The 17,687-nt window shown below is 41.2% G+C and overlaps 1 protein-coding gene across 11 annotated transcripts in view; it reads right to left on the reverse strand.

Moving 5' to 3' along the window:
- Window positions 1-17,687, reverse strand: part of LOC105490509 (transmembrane protein 164) — a 344,079-nt gene that overhangs the window by 286,269 nt on the left and 40,123 nt on the right. The window contains exon 2 of one of the 11 annotated variants that reach the window (XM_071088240.1): window positions 14,274-14,401. The exons of the other annotated variants lie outside the window; for them this stretch is intronic. Within the exon in view, the coding sequence (XP_070944341.1) occupies window positions 14,274-14,357 (84 nt within the window). The 5' untranslated portion in view covers window positions 14,358-14,401. The remainder of the gene's footprint in view (window positions 1-14,273; window positions 14,402-17,687) is intronic. 11 annotated transcript variants of the gene reach the window in all.

Consider the following 17,687-nt stretch of genomic DNA (forward strand, 5'->3'; position numbering starts at 1 on the left):
TTTTCTTAAACTACTACAGCAGTTTCCTATCTGATCTCCAAGTATCCGGTGTTTTTCCTTCATCACTCTAATTCAGGGGTGTCCAATCTTTTGGCTTCCCTGAGCCACAATGGAAGAAGAAGAATTCTCTTGGTCTACACATAAAATACACTAACACTAACGATAGCTGATGAGCTTTAAAAAATAATCGCAAAAAAATCTTATAATGTTTTAAGAAAGTTTATGAATTTGTGTTGGGCTGCGTTCAAAGCTGTCTTGGGCTGCATGCAGCCCGCAGGCTGGACAAGCTTGCTCTAATTTTATACAGTATTGTCAGGTTCCTATTCTTAAAATAGCATTCTGATCCTGTTACACTCCTCCTTGAAAGTTTTAAATGACAGATTCATCACAGTACTTATCAGAATCCCAGCTGACATTTTTTTTGTAGAAACTGACACGCTGATTTTAAAATTCATATGGAAATGCAAGGGACCCCAAATAGCCAATCCAACCTTGAAAAGAAAAAGTGGGAGGACTTACACAGCCTGATTTCAACTTATGATAAAGCAACAGTAACAAAGACAGTGTGGTACTAACCTAAGGAAAGACACAGAGACCAATAAAATAGAATTGAGAGCACTGAAATAAACCCTCAGAACTAATTTTTGACAAAGGCATCAAGACCATCCAATGGTAGAAAGAATAGTCTCTTCAACAAATGATGCTGGGACAACTGGTTATCCACATACAAAAGAATTAAGTTGGACCCCTACCTCATAACCCATATACAAAAATTCACTCAAAATCAAAGACCTAACTGTAAGAGCAAAAACTATAAAACTTGTAAAAGAAAGCATAGGGATAAATGTCATGACCTAGGATTTGGTAATAGACTCTAAGATGTAACCAAAAGCACAAGCAACAAAAGAAAAAATAAATATACTGTACTTCACCAAAATTAAAATATTTTATGCTTCAAATGACACTATTAAGAAAGTGAAAAGACAACCCAGGCTGGGCATGGTGGCTCACACCTGTAATCCCAGCACTTTGGGAGGTCGAGGCGGGCAGATAACTTGAGGTCAGGAGTTCGAGACCAGCCTGGAGTTCGAGACCAGCCTGGCCCACATAGCGAAACTCTGTCTCTACTAAAAATAATTTTTAAAAAATAGCCAGGCGTTGTGGCACATGACATGTCTGTAATCCTAGCTACTTGGGAGGCTGAGGCGGGGAAGTGCTTGAACCAGAGAGGCAGAGGTTGCAGTGAGCTGAGATCACACCACTGCACTCCAGCCTGGACATCAGAGTGAGAATCTGTCTCCAAAAAAAAAAAAAAAAGGAAGGAGAGGGGAGAGGAGGGGAGGGGACCCAAAGAATGGGAGAAAAAAATCTGCAAATCATGTATCTAATAGGAGTCTAGTATCCAGAATAAATAGCTCTTAAGACTCAACAATAAAAACACAAGTAACAGATGGACAACTCGATGAAATCAGGAAAACAATGTATGATCAAAATGAAAAGTTAAATAAAAAGATAGAAACTGTAAACAACAGCCAAACAAATTCTGGAGCTGAGGAATACAATGACTGAACTAAAAACGGGAGACTTATCAAGCAGAAGAAAGAACCAGCAAATTTGAAGCACAGTTATTTAAAATTACCTCATCAGAAGAGAAAAAGAAAAAAAAAAAAAAGGATGAAAAGGAACGAAGAACCTTAGAGGGTCAAAAATACGCAATGGGGGAAAAGATGCTTGCTTCATTAAATGATGTTGGGGAAACTGGATATCCACATGCAAAGTAATGAAATTAGACTCTTATCTTACACCACACACAAAAACCAACTCAAAATGGGCTTAAGACTTAAATGTAACATCTGAAACCAAAAAACTCCTACAAGAAAACAGGAAAAACTTTTTGAAATTGGTCTTGGCAATGATTTTTTTAATATGACATCAAAAGCACATGCAAGAAAAGTGAAAAACAAACAAAAACAATTAGGACTACATCAACCTAAAAAGCTATATAGCAAATATTTGCAAACCACAAATTTGATGTCAATATTTAAAATATATAAAGAACTCATAAACTCAATAGCAGAAATACAAATAACCCAATTTAAAAATGGGCAAAGATTTGAATAGACATTTTTCCAAAGAAGGCATACAAATGGACAACAGGTATATGAAAAGGTGCTCAACATCACTAATCATTGGGGATATGCAAATGAAAACCACGGTGAGATCTCATGTCACCCTTGTCAGAATGGCTATTATAAAAAATGCAAAAGATGGCAATATTGGGGAGGGTGTGGAGAAAATAGAACCCTGGAAAACTGCTGATGGAGATTGATAGAGCCATTATCAAAAATAGTATAATTTCAAAAAAAAAAAAAGAAAAGACCTGTTCTATGACACAGCAATCCCACTTCTGGATACTTATCCAAGAGTTGAAATCAAGATCTCAAAGGGATATCTGCACTTCTATATTCCTTGCACCATTATTCACAATAGCCAAGATATAGAAACAAGATAAATGTTAATCAATAGATGAATGAATAAAGAAAATGTGGTATATTATCCAACCTTTAAAAAGAAAGATATCCTATTATCATTTTCAGTAACACAGAAGGACCCAAAGGACATTATGTTAAGTGAAATGAGCCAGACACAGAAAGAAAAATATCTTATGATGTCACATAAATATGAAATGTAAATTAGTCAAACTAACAGAAGCTGAGTATAACATGATGGTTAGCTGGGGTTGGTGCTAGGAAAGTAAAATGTTAGTCAAAAAGTACAAAGTTTTAATTTTCCAAGACGAATAAATCCTGAATACCTAATGTATAGCAAGGTGACTATAGGTAAAAATACTGTACTGTATACTTAAAATTTGCTGTAAGAGTAGATCCTAAATATTTCCAACACACACACACACACACACACACACACACACACATAAATGATAACTCTATGAAGTAATGAATGTGTTAATTATGATGGTTTACATATATATATAATCATTAAGTTGAAACCTTAAATATATACATTAAAAATAGCCAAAGTAGGCCGGGCGCGGTGGCTCAAGCCTGTAATCCCAGCACTTTGGGAGGCCGAGACGGGCGGATCACGAGGTCAGGAGTTCGAGACCATCCTGGCTGACACGGTGAAACCCCGTCTCTACTAAAAAATACAAAAAACTAGCCGGGCGAGGTGGCGGGCGCCTGTAGTCCCGGCTACTCGGGAGGCTGAGGCAGGAGAATGGCGTAAAAACCCGGGAGGCAGAGCTTGCAGTGAGCTGAGATCCAGCCACTGCACTCCAGCCTGGGCGACACAGCGAGACTCCGTCTCAAAAAAAAAAAAAAAAAAATAGCCAAAGTATTAAAAAACTCAACAATAAAAAGACAAATAACCTTGAACAGACATCTCTCCAAAGAAAACATACAGGTACTCAACATGCACATGAAAAGATGTTCAACATCATTAGTCATCAGGGAAATGCACATCAACATCAAACCTACAATGAGATGACACTTCATTCCCACTAGCATGGCTAAAATAAAAAGTCTATCACAAGTATGCACGAGGATGTGGAGAAATTGGAACCCTTTTATACCATTGGTAGGGATGTAAAATGGTGCTGCCACTTTAGAAAAACAGTCTGACAGCTCCTTGAGAGGTTAAACATAGAGTTACAATATGACTCAGCAATTCCACTCCTATACCTGAGGGAAATGAAAACCTATGTCCACCTGAAAACTTACACACAGATGTTCACAGAAGTATTATCTCTAATAGCCAAAAGGCGGAAACAACCCAAATGCTCACCAACAGACAAATGGATAAATAAAATGTGGCATATCCTTAAAATGGAATATTAATTGGCCATAAAAATAAGTGAAGTACTGATACATGCCAAACATAGACGAATCTTAAAAACATACTAAATGAAAGAAGCCAGTGGAAAAAGGTCACATATTATAATTACTCGATTTATATGAAATGTACAGAATAGATAAAATCTATAGAAACAGAAAGTAGATCAACCATTGCTTAGGGCTGGTGAGTGGGGGAAAGGTAGGGAGGGGGGTGAGTTAAATGGTATGGAGTTACTTTTTGGATGATTAAAATGTTCTAAAATTGACTGTGGTGGTGGCTGCACATATATGTGAATATACTAAACAACATTCAATTGTACACTTTAAATGAATGAATTATATGGTATATGATTATAACCCAATAAAGCTGTTTAAAAAAACAAACTTTGGATAGCTCCTTATTGCTTGATAAATAAAAGTCCAAATTCCTTAACTGGGCATTCAACTCCCTCCCCTCCTACATCATCATTTGACCCCCAACCAGCATCATTGCTCACTACTCCCTTTTACATGCTTTTCTATCCAACTAAGATGAATTAGGCACCATTACCCATATACCCCTTGTGGTCTCCCATCTGTCTTTCCTCTCGCTACTCCTTCCCCTGAGATTCTCTCCTCCTGACTCATCTCCACATGTTAATATTCTACTTCTTTCACAAAGCCCAGTTCAAATGCTCCTTCCTATGCAAACCCCTCCCTGTTCTTCAACCCTCACATAGTAGGCACTCAGAAAACTACTGAGTGAATGAAGGTACGTAGTTCTCCTATACGATGGCTCTCGTCTTCAGAAGATAATCCTCCCAAAGCCACAACTTTACTTCTTTCTTCCTTTCTTGGTCACAGCAGCAGCTCACTGCTACAGCCCCCTTACCCTGAGGACAATCCCAAACTGGTACCTTGATGAAGAAAGTACTGACATTACATTATGCCAGGGCCGCCGAGTACAGTTGTGCAGGTTGTGCACTGCACAACCCTAGTGGCGCCATTCAATTATAGTCTATGTGAATGGCACCCTCTCCTAGGGTTGTGCAGTGCATAGCCATTCGTGGCGGCCCTGCTTGGAAACATTCCTAGTGTTTGGGAACAAAGCCAAAAAGAACACTCAAGGAGAGAATCACTATGTTGTCGCTATGAAGTAGGCAACTCAAAAATCTTGTCAACAAGGAAGAAACTCAAGAGAATAGCATGGTCATAGCACACAAACAGCATTTGCATGGAATTTAAAACAGGAACATCCAAGAGAAAAAATGTTACTGATGTTTCTCCAGCAGTGGAGAGAGAACAGTACACACATTCTGATCACACTACAAACCTATGACAGATATGCAAAAGGTACAATTTTCCATGGACTACCAAAGCCTATATGGTCTCACTCATGAGATTTTTCAACTCCATTAGGTTCTGATTATAGGTTATAAAACAATCTCGGCCGGGCGCGGTGGCTCAAGCCTGTAATCCCAGCACTTTGGGAGGCCGAGGCGGGTGGATCACGAGGTCAGGAGATCGAGACTATCCTGGCTAACACGGTGAAACCCCGTCTCTACTAAAAATACAAAAAAATTAGCCGGGCGTGGTAGCGGGCGCCTGTAGTCCCAGCTACTTGGGAGGCTGAGTCGGGAGAATGGCGTGAACCCAGGGGGCGGAGCTTGCAGTGAGCCGAGATCGCGCCACTGCACTCCAGCCTGGGAGACACAGCGAGACTCCGTCTCAAAAAAAAAAAAAAAAAAACAAACAAACAAACAAAAAAAAAAACCAATCTCTGTTTAATTTGGCTTCAGGTACCTTGATATCAGACAGGGCTGATACACACAAGTGTTCTCATCTCTATAAAGGTCTCTCTTTCATCGTCAATTGACTTATCAGCCTGGTAGTTTATTTATTAAGAAGTGTTTTGGGCCGGGCGCGGTGGCTCAAGCCTGTAATCCCAGCACTTTGGGAGGCCGAGGCGGGCGGATCACAAGGTCAGGAGATCGAGACCACAGTGAAACCCCGTCTCTACTAAAAATACAAAAAATTAGCCGGGCGCGGTGGCGGGCGCCTGTAGTCCCAGCTACTCAGGAGGCTGAGGCAGGAGAATGGCGGGAACCCAGGAGGCGGAGCTTGCAGTGAGCCGAGATCGCGCCACTGCACTCCAGCCTGGGCAACAGCGTGAGACTCCGTCTCAAAAAAAAAAAAAAAAAAAAAAAAGAAGTGTTTTGTAATGTTGGGGAGTGTGACTCAGTCCACTAGAAACCAACGGCCGTGGGTAAGCTGATAAAAATTAGGCTTTGAACCTACGAACCAAGTTGCAGAGTTAGGACCCGTGTCAACTCCACCAAGGCACAGACACCCTCAAGCTCAGCCAGAGCAGCCGGCCAACTAGCTGGCTAAGTCAAAACTGCAACCAGTAATTCAGGGCACTCCAAAATGGAGAGCCATAAAGGACTGGACATATTGGTAGTGACAACAGGTGAGCTGGTGATAGAGTTTAGGGGTGCCAGACATTGGGTTTGTTTCTTCTTTTTGTTCCCCACTCCAGCTCAGTTCAGCCTCCCACTTCCATATTTGCTCCACCTGGAATATTTCATTCCACTTCTTCTGTCTCCTCTAGAGATTTCCTGAATAACTCACAAAAATTAAGCATTCTTTTTCTGAACTCCATTTGTATTTGTTGGTACTATACACTAATCACTTATTAGTCTCATACTGTTGTTAGTAACAACAATAGCAGCAGTAGTTATTCCTTGTTGAGTGCTTACTAGATGCCTGGCACAACAGTCAATGTCTTACATGTATTAGTTCACATACTCTTCATAGCAATCCTATTATGTAAGAGATTATTATTTTCCTCCTGTTTGCATACAAGGAAACTGAGCTACAGAAAGGTTAAACAAATTGCCTAAGGTTGCACAACTGACAAGTGAGTCAAAGAGTCAGGCCTGGAACCCAGAACTATCTGATTCCAGAGGTCATGTTTATTGCCAATACTACCTTTTGTCTCCACCATAAGATAATTTGTCTTTTCTGGAGTTCCCTCTGCCCCAACTCCACCCAGTGCCTAACACACCATCGGACATATAAAAGTCCTCCAGAACACATGCGTACATCGACCTCTGCTCCCTATCCATAGCTCAGCCCAGGATATAAGCTGGAATAGACAGGAAGACAGTGTAGTTAGCATGAAGGGGCTTGACTTTTCCAGGAGCCATAGGAGTCGTCCTCCTCTGACCCATTTAAGAGAGGATCCTGCTGCTCCCTGACCTCAATCCCAGAAAAATATTTAGAACAGGATGACCTGGTTACCTTGAAACTCATCAAGAAAACTCTGAAGTAACACAGCCTAGGCCAACCCATGGGAGGAATGGATGATATCCAGTTCCCTGAAGCAAGAGGACCAATTGTGTCAGAGCCAAAGTCACATGGGACAGCTAATGTTTGCAGTGCTCCACCACCAATGAACTCTACGGTCAAAGTTGGGGTTTTTATGAGGGTGGGGGAGAGGTGTATTTTTTTAAAAGGAAGTATTTTTTACACCTCCTTAAGCCTCAGTTTTTTCATCGTTTAAAATAGAAATACGAATACCTACCATTTGCAGTGCTTCTAAGGCATAAAATGAGAATGTAATAAAAGCATCTATTTCCTGGTGCCTACATCAGTTAGTACTAGGTTCTGAGCACACAGTGATGCAGGACATAATTCCTGTCTGCAAGAAGCTCACAGTCTGGCTAACAAAGGTCTTCTAAGGCACCCTGTCAACCAATAATAAAGCTGGTTGTTGAGTTACCCTAACTCTCAGCAAGACATTTTATCAAAGGAAAATTTTGGTGGGAAAGAAGGTAAGACCTGTTGGCAAGAGTAAAGATTGTGGGTTATGTCTTTGCTTCCCTATCTTTGCTGCAAATCTCCCATCCACACCTTTATATTTAAAAATTGGGGAAGGGGACTCCATTAATCACTGTTTTAAAAAATGATGCACGTAGGCTGGGCGCAGTGGCTCACGCCTGTAATCCCAGCACTTTGGGAGGCCAAGGCGGGTGGATCACGAGGTGAAGAGATCAAGACCATCCTGGTCAACATGGTGAAACCCCGTCTCTACTAAAAATACAAAAAAATTAGCTGGGCATGCGCCCCACCTACTCGGGAGGCTGAGGCAGGAGAATCGCTTGAACCTGGGAGGCAGAAGTTGCAGTGAGCCGAGATGGCACCATGGCACTCCAGCCCGTGCGACGGAGCAAGACTCCATCTCAAAAAAAAAAAAAAAAAAGCATGTAAACGCTGTTCTTTTCCTTCACAACACATATCACCATTTCTCATTTATATTTAGCTATGTTTTGATTAAATGTTGATCTTCCCTGCTGACCATAAGCTCCTGGAGAGTTTGAGCTGTGTGATGGTCCTCACTGTAGGTTCAGAACTTAACACAGTGCCTGGAACACACGAGATGCTCATCAGGTACTTGCTGAATGAATAAATGAAACAAGATGTCTCTATACAATATGGATAGACTTGGTTACCTAAGCAAAAGCCATTTTAGAATATTCAAGCCTTGTTTATGCATGCAGTAATTCTCAAGATTTCCAAGAATCTGGTAATGGCAGTTTGTTTCTGGGGAGAAGAACTAGTGGATTAGGGGTCAGAGGTTGGAGGGAATCATATATGCTATTCTATTTCTTTAAAATTGTACGAATTTTTAAATAACAACCAAACATAAATATACCCGATACAATGGATTTGCTCTATTTGAAGCCCAAACAAACAAACAAAACCCAAGCCTTTCCATAGGAAAGCGAAATCTTGGAGGGAAGGGGAAGGACATTGTGCCCTTGTGTGACTAAAATCCTAAGAATCAGGGGTCCTTAAGAATGAGGTTGATTTATTACATGGAGTGATGGCTAAGATACTAAGGGGAAAAAGTACAAACGTTGTTGAATGATCCCATTTTTAAAATAAAAGTATAAAATGTTTAGCATATGCAGAGATAAAAATCAGAAGGAAAAACATGCTGACAGTGGATATGTCTGGGAGACTGACTTCTAGGGGACTCTTGTTTGCTATGTGTCATATTCCTATAATTTTCTGGGCTTGAATCATGAACATGTGTTGTTTTATGTTAGGAAAATACTATTAAAAGGCAATTTCACTAAAAATATAAGTATGGTGCCTAACTCTGCTAACCACCTGGGGCATGAGAAGGGAGTCAGCTGAAAGTTGGGGCAGTTTTGAAAACCTGGAAAGCACTGGCCAAACCATACTGGGGAATGAAGCTGCTGTTCCTCCACACACTGGAAAGATTTATTTTAATCCTCAAGCCACTGTTACAGTCCAGAAGCCAAGCCAGCTGAATAATTGGATTTTCTTTTTCTTTTTTTTCTTTTTTGAAAGAAAGTTACCTCTCTTTTGTATGCAATAGTAATGACAGGAGGGTCACAGTGAGCCTCTTTAAATTCTTAAGCTTTATTGCTTCTCTGTTCTAGGCAGGTAAAACTAAGGTACAGAAAAGTTGATTCTATTTACTTCACCTGGCTCAAACAGCTGAAACCAAGTTGTTTGGCTTTGCTGTAAAACTCAGCGGTTCTAAATCCTGAATGCACATTAGACTCACGTAGGCAGTTTATTGTTTCATAAAAGAAAAAAAAAATTTTCTGGGGCCTACTCCTCAAGATCCCTACTCAACTGGTTGGGCCTGAGGTCTGGGCATCAGTATTTTAAAGTGCCCCCGCTGATTTCAACGTACAGCCGGTTTATAAGTCACTATTCTACCCACTGCTTAATATCCCAGTAACCTTAGAGAAAGGGACCTTAGTCACCATTTTAAAAAAACTTCTTTAGGCTGTATATTCCCCTCAAAGGAAGGCAAGCCAAAGAAGCCTGTAACCAAGACAACAAGCTGGGAGCACAGAGAGATAGGTCTTCTGTGATCTGAAACCAAAGGAAGCAGAAGAGAAAAAGTAGAGGTCTGAAAGCAGGTACTGAAAAACTGGAAAGAAACTAGATAACAAAGACATCCTGTCTGAGAAAGTTCCCAAATGTTAGCACGTCAAACTTCTGTTCCACCTCCCAAACTAGGCGCCTTGATACAGATGCCCTAACAGCTGAAAGCAACCCTGAATTAGCAATTAAACCCTTAAAAACTTGCTTTTTTCTTAATGGAACTTCTGGGGGAAAATGAGAATGTCTGCTTTTGTGGAGGTAACAAACCAATTTTTTTTTTCTTCCAAGCCCACTCTCTCCTCCACATATGTACCTGACCCAATTGCAAAGCAGGATGACAATGAAACATGAATTCCTCATGTGTTTGGATTTTCAAAAAGGGTTCTTCCTCCACATGTACTCTGACCCTGGAGCTTGGGTTTTGTTCCCAACCAGGGAAGTACTGAGATGGATAAAAGGGCTGGGGACGCTGCAAATTGAAAGCCACAGAGTTGGCCTTTTGTTCTTTTTTCTCAGGCAAGGGCTATTCTAGAAAGCCGACATCAAAAGGAAAATGCAGCCTGAGATGAGCTGAAATTGCACAAAATGTGATGAGGCATAAATGAAAAAAAAGAAAGGAAAAAGGAACACGGGGCTTTTTGTACCAGAAGAGGCTCTTTTCTGAAAACTGCCTCAAATTACAGCACTTTCTACATTTGCTTCACTCCGGGAATGGTTGTATCGTACCTAGCACCAAAATGTGTTTTGCCACATTATGAGGAGAAATTAAGCCACATGCAAATGGCCCAGAGTTTGGTGGTTTGGCAGTCACAAGGAGGAAAGAAATGCGTGACTCTAAGAAGAGTCCCTCTATACTCATTTGGTTCCCTTGGCCCAGAAAGACAAAGGGGAGTTTATTCAGAGTGACATAAAGGAAGAGTCGCACAAGCAAATCAGTGATGGGGCAAAGCATTGATGGTTTGAAGGAAGACATGCATTACCTTTTCTTAACGGTGTTCAATGAATTTCCTTTATTATTCATTATATTAGCCTCTAAGGACTTTGGGCAGCCCAATGGAAGGCTCTCAAAGCCCTTTGAGTTTAGCTTTTGGGCTTACAATGGTTTTAATTAGCCACTTGCCAGCTGTTTTCTTCACCACAGGGAGAAAAAAAGCCATCCTGATGTGGGACTCCTGAAGTGTGTCCTACTGAAAGCCAAGTGGAGAAAGGAGCTATGTCATCCTCTCCACCCGGTCACGTACCTACCACGAAAATCCAACCCTCAGTCCCAAGCTTACACATGGAAAAGCACTGCTTTCCCTCTTCTCCAGGGGTCTACAGATATTTCCTCCTTGCCCGTCATCTGATGGGTCCTTCCTCCTAAATGCCTCTGAACTTTACTAAGATGATCCATTAGGCCAGGGGTCCCCAAGCCCCAGACCACAGAATGGTACCAATCCATGGCCTGTTAGGAACCAAGCCACACAGCAGGAAGTGAGTGCCAGATGAGTGAGCATCATCGCCTGAGCTCCACCTCCTGTCAGATCAGTGACAGCATTAGATTCTCATAGGAGCATGAAGAGGGATCTAGACTGCATGCTCGGGATCTAGGTTGCATGCTCCTTATGAGAATCTAATGCCTGATGATCTGAAGTGGCACAGTTTCATCCTGAAACCATCCTCCCTCACCGCCCCCCACCTCAGTCCATGGAAAAATTATCTTTCACAAAACCTGTCCCTGGTGCCAAAAAGGTTCGAGACTGCTGTATTAGGCTGTATGCCCTTTAATCCAGTCTTATGGAATTCTATTCTGAGCAGCAGAAACCCCCAAGAGCCACAATGAGAAGGCAAATAACATTAGGCAACAGGTATTTAAGATACTATGCAATTTCTAATAGCTAAGGCAGGGCCCCAAATCAAATGATCTAAAGGCCCTTATATCTCTATAAGAACTACATAAAACCACTACTACGAATAATGACAACAACATTTATCAAACCACATGCTTATCAATTAAATGGTAAATGGAATAGAAAACTCTAAATGGTATTTTGAACACACTAGCAGAGAGACTGTAGCAAATCACATAATCAAGAAATACCCGCTGAGCATTCAGTTATGTTCTACACTCTGTACAGATGTGGAATCCCAGAATAATGAACAGCCATCTGTTATGTCTAAATTCTGTAAGCAGCGCCATGGGTAAACTGTACTCCCCTAGCTCCTCCTCTCCAGGCCCAGCAAAAATGATCTAAATCTAAATTACAGAAGGTATGTTCTGCATTACTTCACTCTCCTATTTCCCTCTATATATCACCAGTAGTGAGCCTGATCAAATGATTTGAGACTGCTACAAATAACCCCCAGGATAAGTTATTCCAATGCATTCAGACTTTATTTGTAGAAACATATACCTCTGGAAGAAAATACCATTGCCTGGAAGTCAGAAGGCCGAAGTTCTAATTCCAAAACAGCTGCTAACTATGGACTTGGAAAAAGAAAAAAAAAAAAACTTGGCCCCTCTAAATCTCAGAGTCCACATCTGTAAAAGAGGGTGGGAACCCCTGTACAAGATCATTATTATTAAGAACCGGCCATATCATTATTAAGAACCTGCTACTTGCCAGGCACTATGCTAAGTGCTGGGGATACTACAGTGAGTAACATACACATGGTCTTTCCTTCTGTGGAGTATTCAGTCTGGCCGAAGGGAAGATAAATGACATAAAGCATACAAATCACTCTATAATAAAAACGGTGATCAGAGCTTTGAGAGCTGTAACACAAAACACCAGTGAGAAGGCATAGGAAAGAGGAGAAGGCTCCAGGTAGAGGGAAGAGCATAGCTAAAGGCTTAAATGGCCCAGAGGTTACAAAGACACATTCAGGGAACTTAAAGTAGTTCCTGTTGCCTAGACAGTATAGAGTGCCAGAGGAAACATGGTAAGAAATGATACTGGAGAGATGAGCAGAAAAGTCAGATCACACAAAGCCTAGGAGGCCTAGAAAAGGAGTTTGAATTGTTCCCTCCAATAATAAATCCCTATGGTGATGCTCAGAGAATGAAGCTGGGATGTACGCCTAGGATCACAGGTCTGAACCCTGAGGCTTTTCCCCATCAAAAATACTTTTAGGCATTCTGGTAAGGGGCTGGAGGGGTTGTACTTCTACTCCACTTCCCATTAAATAGGCTTTTGCCAGCTGGTCTGGGAACCTGAACCACAAGAAGAATATTGTGTCCTTGGGAAAATGCAATCTGAATTCTAAATAGACTTCCAAAGAAACTTCTGCAACAAAATCCATTCAACACTTGTTAGGGAATGTGTGGAAAGCAATGAAACACAGGATCCTGCTTTACTCCATAGAGACAGTTTTTGAAAAAAGACTCAACACTATAACCAGACCAGAGACTACATAGCCAGACTCTTAAACACAATATCCTCATTTTGATTAGTAGGGTTGTATTTAGGCACAACCATTGAATGGCATTATGCAGTGCCTATTAGATATTTAAATTACCACAAAACCCCAAATATGTTGGGAATGACTATCTATTTTCACTCTGAAGAAAGACAATGCAGAAATGGAGAAGGTGGTCTCTTTAGAAGGAAACACGGATGCAAGCCAAGTCTGTAACTTAAACAGAATCTTCCTGTGTCTCTGCCCAATCAACTCTTAATTATTCAGGCATTAATTCAGCAAATGTTTGAGTGTTAAGTGTCATATAATTTAGCATGCTGGCATCTCTATTTTTCTTCACTTTCCTTTCAGTAGACAGCTTTTAACTCTTTGCACTTAGAAAAATACCTTCTGACACCTGGAATGCCCCACTTTCCTCTCCCCACCCACTCACTTGCTCTACAAATAGTGAGTGAAAGAGAAGTGTTGGTAATTTCCCAGAGCTACCCTCCAAATCCCCTCCTGTCATTTTACAGAGTAGCCTTTCTCAAGGTTTAGTGCACACAAATATCACCTGGAGGTGGGTGAGTTAAAATTCATATTTCTAAGCCCATTCTGTCCCCCATCCCAATATCTGGACTCAATAGTTTGGCGATAGGGCCCAGGAATTAGCATTTTTCCCTCAGTGCATTCAAGGTGGAAGGAATCAGCATTTTTAATAAGCACACATGGTGACTCTGATGCAAGTGGGTCAAGAACCATACTTTGAGAAATACTATTGTGGATATTTTGGCTAGCTGAGTCCCAAGTCCTGAACGAAGAATGGTTGCTAGGGGCCCACATTAAACTCAGCCAACAAGAAAGCTGGGTGGCACCAACAAAAAGGGGGTACAACAGATGGGAGAGGAAACTAGCATCCTAGTCAATTGCCCCCAACTCTATTTTAGTTTTTTAAAAGATCCCATATTTTGACTTAAATCAAGCAAATGGCATTGCTGTTCCAGCAATCTCCTAGTGATACCAGAAGAGAAACTCAAACACGCAGCGTTTATTAACAGAAAGAAGATATAAAAGTAGAAGAAACAATGTTAATTTGCTTGGCCCCATCCCACCTTTTTTCAGCCTCCTTACCTCTCCTGCTAGTTGTTTCCATTTCTGTGACTGGATGCTGCTGTGGCAGGGAAGAGAGGCCAAGGTGGGGCAGTCTTCTATCATTCACATTAACGCTTTCCTCTATTACATGAATAATCAAGAGTTGACTGGAAAGAGGAATAAGCAAAAGGCAAATACTCTACTGAGAGGTTAAATAGGTTAAAGAAGGCCCCCTGTTGGTTGAGAGCTGTGAAGTGATAAATGAACAGTCAGGATCCCTGCCTCTTTTCATTCTCACTGTTTGCCAGGAACACAGATTCAAAGCCCATAACGTCAGCACTGAGCTTGACAGAAATAATCACGTATCTGTGTTTTTCCACTGTTCCCCGTAATACCTAGAATAGTCTTCAGCACTTCATGTTAGCCTTAAATGTAAACCAACTGTTGTTGACTCAATCCAGAAGTCGATTGTAAAGGTAGGGGCCTATATCTGGTCCGATAATTTCCACTGTGGGAAAACAGAGTCTCATTCAAGCTGGCCCAAGAAAAGGGAGGTTTGTGGAAAGAACACAGGTATCCCATTCGAATCCTAGGGTAGGATAAAGCTGGGCCTCAGGAGAACTGGAAGGTGGTTCTGGGTTCATGGTGTCTGTAGGAAACAGCTCTTCTGTCTCTCAAGGCATCTCTCTTCCTCCCTTGCAAGGTCCCTCTGTTTGCTCATGGTTTCTGTCCCTTCATAAAACTAGCTAGGACATGGACTGTCATGACTACTCCACTCCCCATCATCTTTTGGCTCTTTTCCCTGTTACAAACTGCCTTAGGCTCTCAGCTTCCCAATTCTAATTTCCTAGGAGAGGAATATGAAAGACTCAGCTCTCAGCTGGTCAAGCCCATGTTACCTGCTAGGTGACAGATGGGCTGTCTTGGTGACAGGTGGCCACTCAGTCCAATCAACCTAAGTCAGGGAGGCAGGGTCTCTGGCATAGTTCATGGCTGCTGGCACCTAGCACAGCTGGCATGGAGTGGTTTGTCTGGGATATGGACCGGAAGACATAGTAAAATACATATGACACAAGCCTGATCCTTAGCATGTAATTTGAAAGATAATGACATGTCCATTCATGAGCTTCAAACATCCATAATCTTTCTTATCAAGGATAGTACCTGACCCCAACTCTAAAAACTTAGTCCCCTTTACTCCCATTAAATTAACTTCTTTAAACTGGTAAAAGAATCTAAATATGTCATATTACAGAGGAAACACCATTCTGCCAGCTCCCTGGGGTAAAGAGGGAAGGATAAGAGAGTGTAAGGCAGACAAATCCTGATAAACTGACACCACTGGCCTTTAGCCCATCTCTCTGCAAGCGTTCAGTCAGTTTGCTTTACACCCTATGATCATCTTCTCCTCCTCTAAGTTTCTCCAAGTGCCATGTGAGGTCAGTGTTCAATGTTAACTAGAACAAGGCAAGCAGCATCACAAACCAACAGATGGCAATTGAGAGCTTATCATTCTTGGATTATTTTATTCCCTGGAGTGATACATGCCAGGGAGTAAAGCAAGCTATTTTGACAGCAACCTAGTAACAGCTGTCTTCTTCCTCCACTTCTAGGTTAACTCATCCCCTAGATAACCTTCTTTTCTCTTCTCAATTCCCTGTTGCAACAATAATAAATGCCACACCTGATGGAGTCATTAGGCACTTACCTAGTGACAAGTGCCTAGGACAGAGGAGAAAACAAATAAACACTGACAACCACTGAAAACTGACATATCAGGCCAGGCATGTCAGCTCATGCCTGTAAGTCCAGCACTTTGGGAGGCCAAGGCAGAACGATCATGTGAGCCCAGGAGTTCCAAAATAGCCTGGGCAATATAGTGAGACCCCATCTGTAGAAAAAAGGGGAAAAAAAAAAAAAGCCAGGAATGGTGGCAGTCCCAAGAGGCTGTGGTGGGAGGATTGCTTCAGCCTAGGAGTTCAAGGTGGCAGTGAGCTATGATCACGCCACTGCACTCCAGCCTGGGTGACAGAGCAAGACTTTGTCTCAAAAACAAACAACAACAACAACAAAAAAAAAACCTGACAGATTATCACAACAAGAAAACATGATGGTGGCCATCTCTCAAGATGAGGAACAAATGAGGAGAAATTAAAAGGTTGTATTTCCTGGAAAACAATGTTTCCCGAACTCAAAGCAGGGCCTACTGGAGATTAAGAAAGATTCCAAATAGGATTTCAAAGACCAGAGCTGTAAAGCCCTAAAGACATGTGAAGGAATTTGATATGTAGCCTTATCTCTCAATTATCCCTGACTAGCTTAGTTTGAGTTTTCCTGTAACTCTTCCCAGTGCTCATGGATTTTCGTCTTACCGCTTCAGGTAAGTAAGTTATAGTAGCCTCTGGGGGGAGAAATGGAAAGTATGGTGCTCTATTGTTGTTTCCAACAGTAGTTTTCAACCTTTTGTCCCATGTGCCACCTATCATCACTTCTTCAAAATAGCCCTTCGAAATCCCTTACATTTCCTTCACACAAGGGATATGATGTAGCTGTTAAAGTGAATGAAGTAGAGCTGTTAAAATGAATGAAGGAAAACTATACACACTGGCATGGAAAATAGCCTAACTGTATTACCAAGTGAAAAAAGTCTCAGAGTGGAAGGAATCATCCCATTTTTACTTTTTAAAAAATGTGTAAAGAAAAAGCTCTGAAAGAATAAATGCTAGTTGTTAATAATGATTATCTCTGGCAGATGGGTTTATGGGGGACTTTCACTTTCTATTTTGCCATTTCTCACTTGCTTAAATTTTTCTTACAACACATGCTTTTTTGCAACCAGGAAAAAGATATTTTTAACCCCTTACAGTTCGTTGATATGTGGTACCACCACAGCTTTAGTTTTCAATTCCAATTTGAACAGGATTTAGAGAGGCTGGGGGGTACAAAGTAACAAAGAAGCATCCCTGGGGTTAGAAGAAAGTAGTCTACTCCATTTATAGTAGTCAACACTCAGAAAATAAATTCCACTAATGGGATAGAAGACAGTAGGGTAAAGATATCAAACACATGGGTTCTGGAGTCTGACTTCAAGTCCCAGCCTACTACTAACTTATTCTAAATTTCCTCCTCTATTTACTGATAATATCTCGTAATACTTGGAACACGTCTAGCATATGATGTGCTCAACAAATAATTATTCTCACTTTTATTGAGGGAGCTAAATTGTTGTAATTGAAAATTATTTTCATTTACTTTTAGTTATGTCTAATTTAATTTAAATAGTTTCAGTGTAGACACTGTGATAAATACGCCTCTGTGTTAGTTTTATTCTACACCACAGGGTGGTGAGTCAACATTCTGTTGCATACTGGGAGCCCAATAGCACTGGCTAGAAAGAGTTGATTGTGTACATCTCTTCCCAACTCCTTTGTTACCTTAGTGAGGGGGCAGACT

The sequence above is a fragment of the Macaca nemestrina genome, chromosome X (assembly GCF_043159975.1).
Source record: "Macaca nemestrina isolate mMacNem1 chromosome X, mMacNem.hap1, whole genome shotgun sequence".
In the NCBI taxonomy this organism is placed as follows: domain Eukaryota; kingdom Metazoa; phylum Chordata; class Mammalia; order Primates; family Cercopithecidae; genus Macaca; species Macaca nemestrina.